Source organism: Cebus imitator, unplaced genomic scaffold, assembly GCF_001604975.1.
Source record: "Cebus imitator isolate Cc_AM_T3 unplaced genomic scaffold, Cebus_imitator-1.0 Scaffold124, whole genome shotgun sequence".
NCBI lineage: Eukaryota > Metazoa > Chordata > Mammalia > Primates > Cebidae > Cebus > Cebus imitator.
In genome coordinates this window covers 1,518,977-1,522,661 of record NW_016107439.1, presented here as the reverse complement: position 1 = coordinate 1,522,661, position 3,685 = coordinate 1,518,977, and the positions used below count along the sequence as shown (strand labels likewise).

The window sequence follows — 3,685 nt, the reverse complement described above, 5'->3', positions numbered from 1 at the left end:
TCAGTCCTCACCAGGCCATTGTGTTTAAACTGCAATCACGCCCTGACAATTGTCTGCTGTATCTCCCCTAACACCTTCACCTTAGCGAGCTTGTAAACATCCAACATGCCATGCATTACACGCGTTAGTTTTGCTTATTTGCTGTCTCCTCCCACTGGAATTTAAGCTACCTCTGCATGGAGTGAATGAATGGCAGCCAGGTGAAGCTCAGTAAATGTAAAAACAGGATATCAGCAGGTCAGCAGGCACGTGGCCCACATTGTCAACATCAGCTGGGGGCAGGGATCAGAGATAGAACAGCATCTTTCTGCAGCCCTCAGACACCTCAAATAATACGGCAATCTTTTTTTTTTTTTTTTTAACAACTGGTAATCAATTTATTTAAATAGCTGACTTAAGCATCTGTAATGGTGACTTCCACCTCAACTCCTGGCTCAATACTGATGAAAGTAATCTGCTAAACAATCTCAGAAGGACTATGCAAGTCAATGAGTCGCCTGTGGATTCTCATCTGGAAATGATCCCATGTCTTAGAACCTTCACCACAAGGTGTTTTTCTTGTGATTCTCAAAGTCTTGGTGGGCATCCGAACGGGTCCTTTCACTTTGAGATTCTTTTCCTTTGCTCCTCTGATCAAGTCAGCACACACTTTCTCCAGGGATTTTACGTTGCGGTTCATTAGAGTGATTTGAATTCGGTGAATTGCCACCTCCAGCTCCATGGGAGTTTTTCCTCCTGTATCCTTAAAAGCCATAGCTGCTGCGCGGCTTCCTGACTGACTTGTTCCTCCCCAAGAGCGAACAGCGGTGAGTCAGGAGCAGGAGCGTGCGAACCCACAATCTGCAACAGCTACGACCGTGCCTTCCTCAGAGAGTACAGCGATCTTATGTACAAGACTAGTTCTAAAAACTCCTGTTCCAATCCTCCTACCACTTCCAGAATCCTCAGTTATGGAGAGCTCACTTACCACGGACAGACAGCCTCCTCCCGGCAACTCTGTAGGGCGGATATCATCAGCCCCATTCCATAGACGAAGAAACCGAGGCTTTGAGAATGTGGATATTTATCCAAGAAGAGTGCAGAACTAAATGCAATTCTATTTAGTGTCAAAGATATGAGGGTTTGATGTGGGAGGCCCTCGAGCTGCAGGTCAAATAACTTCGGTGTTTGGAAGGAAAGGCTGGAGAGGCTGCAGACCAGGTGATGCGCACATCTTCCTGGAATCTCCACCCCAGGGATCCCTTCTCTGATGCTTGGCCTTAGGACCCTCTTCCAAGCAACTCCTCTGGGACCCTGCCGGCTGACCTGACCTGTGTTTTGGCTGCTCTTCCTTGTGTGAAACGTATTATTCTAATGATGTCCACTCCCCTCCCCCTTCAACTCTTAGCAAGTCTGTCTTCCAGCAAGGGCAGTCTGCTGGGCTCATCAGATAGTCCCCTCTCCTTGTATCATCCCGTAGTGGGGCTCAGCCTAGAGTGTGGCTGTGACAGCAAAAGAAAAGCATAGATGAAGAGGACCCATTCCACCCCACCACTCTCCATGCTTCCCAATACATTAGGGAATACCCCTTAAGCCATAATTGCCGCTGGTATCAGTAAACATTTTAACAGGCAAAAGCATGGCCACTGCACTTCTAAGGGAAGCCGAGTCTGTAAATGAAGAGAATTCTGTTGATACCCACTTTCATCCAGTTCCACAAAAGAGCATTCATGGAGTGCCTGTCTGCTCAGGGGCTCCGCCTCTGTGGGTGTAGGGGGTGGGAGGAGGGAGTCCTGAAAGCTGAGGAAACAATTTCTGGATTCAGCTTCACTCCCTGCCCCCAAGCTGTTAGCAAATCTTGTACAGGTCCTTAAACAGAATTCCGCACCTGCGACCTGAACCTCCCGACCAGTAAGTGCTCTGCCTCCATTATTAAAGTGTCCCTGCAATTACAGTGACAGGTGGAGAGTGCCTCAGAGGCAACCTGGCTCTCCCTCTTCCTGGGAGTGACACATAATCATGCCCTGCATTTAGAGAGTGCCCTTATCTGAGGAACGCGAATGGCCTTCTTGACATAATCTCATTCATTCTTTCAACAGCCTTATGAGGCCGACCAGGGACAGGTATTCTTTGCTAACCCTGTCTGCCCCATTTCTAGAGGACAGAAGTGAGGCCCCAAGAAATTAAAGTCAAAATGAGACCATGAGCAAGTGAGTAATAAAATCTAGGTCTCCTGACCCCCATCTCAAAAGCCTCCGTTCCTCCTTTGCTGACAGCCTGTACACAAGTGGGGATGTTTGTGTTTCTACACAAGGACTTAAAGAAAAGGTTAGCTTTGTGAATCTGTGCTTCTCCGAGTAGAACAAGGTGAGCCAGCCTAAGTAGAAAGAGAATTCAGGGTTTAAAATAAGTGAGAAGCAAAGAGAAGATGGAGATCAGGCAGAAAGGGGAGGTGGGAGACCCCCAAAGCTCAGAATGGGGTCTCGGTAGATGGCAACAGCTGAAGGCATAAGTGTGTGCTTTTATAGGGCGTGGAACACCATGCACGATTTCCATGATTCATACACAAAGACTGATACCTTATTTAATCTTCAGGGTTCGTTGGTTTTTAGAATATTCAAACATAAGCAGATGGCCACGGGTTATGGTTCTGCTCACTCAGCTATGGCTGCTCAGGTGTCCAGGTTGTTGATAAATAAGGAATAGGACATGGCATTGAAAAGAACATTGAGATTGATAACAGCTAACATGTATTGATCACATGCGTAGCTACTCACCTGTTTTATCATTTTCGATCCTCCCAACAACCTTATGAGTTTGTACTGTTATCTCAGTTTATGTTAGAGAAAACTGAAGCTCAAAGAATATGGCTGATGAGCATAATAGACTCAGCCTGACAATATTCATTTAAATGCTTCTACAAGGAAAGACTGCAGATTGGTACAGCAGAAAGTTTCCTAATAGTCACTGGAATTTTTGATTTCCAAGAAATCAAGTGAAATGATTAGTAGTCAATATTGGGAAGCATACCTCACTTTAAATAATGTAGTGACAGTTTCCTATTAGAGAAGCATCAACTTGAAAACAATCACTCTAATGAAAAAGTCAAACATTTAGATAAGTTCTGTGGAGGTCTAGTATAAGTTGATTTTCCTTTAGTCTCTTGGAAAATAAGCTTTAAACCAAATGACGCAAATAGTATTTTAGAAAGAAATTTGCAGTAGCTAGACTATAAGCCTGTTGAAGTTAACAAATGTTTGTTTGATACCTCCCAGGACAGGTACTCACCTTTCCCTTGCTCTGTACCTGGAAGTTGGTACAGCTGCAAAGGCCTTCCAGGCAGGCTATTTGAGAGAGTGGGCAGACCATTAGATTAAGAGTCAGGTGGCTGGGCATGGTGGCTCATTTCTGTAATCTCAGCGCTTTGGGAGGCCAAGGTGGACAGCACTTGAGGCCAGAAGTTCAAGACCAGCCTGGCCAACATGGTGAAATCCTGTCTCTACTAAAAATACTAAAATTAGCTGGGCTTGGTGGTGCATGCCTGTAATCCCAGCTGCTTGGGAGGATGAGGCATGACACTAGCTTCAACCTTGAGGTGGATGTTACAGTGAGCCAAGATTGCACCACTGCATTCCAGCCTGGGTGACAGAGAGAGACCCTGTCTCAAAAAGAAAGAAAGAAAGAAAGAAAGAAAGAAAGAAAGAAA

The 3,685-nt window shown here is 45.5% G+C and overlaps 1 protein-coding gene across 1 annotated transcript; it reads right to left on the bottom strand.

The window, feature by feature from the left end:
- Positions 1-349: 349 nt before the first annotated feature.
- LOC108312423 (40S ribosomal protein S20-like) lies at positions 350-851 on the bottom strand. Its single transcript, XM_037742588.1, has one exon. It carries the CDS (start codon positions 752-754, stop codon positions 458-460), a length of 297 nt encoding a protein of 98 aa, XP_037598516.1. The 5' UTR covers positions 755-851; the 3' UTR covers positions 350-457.
- Positions 852-3,685: the final 2,834 nt, after the last annotated feature.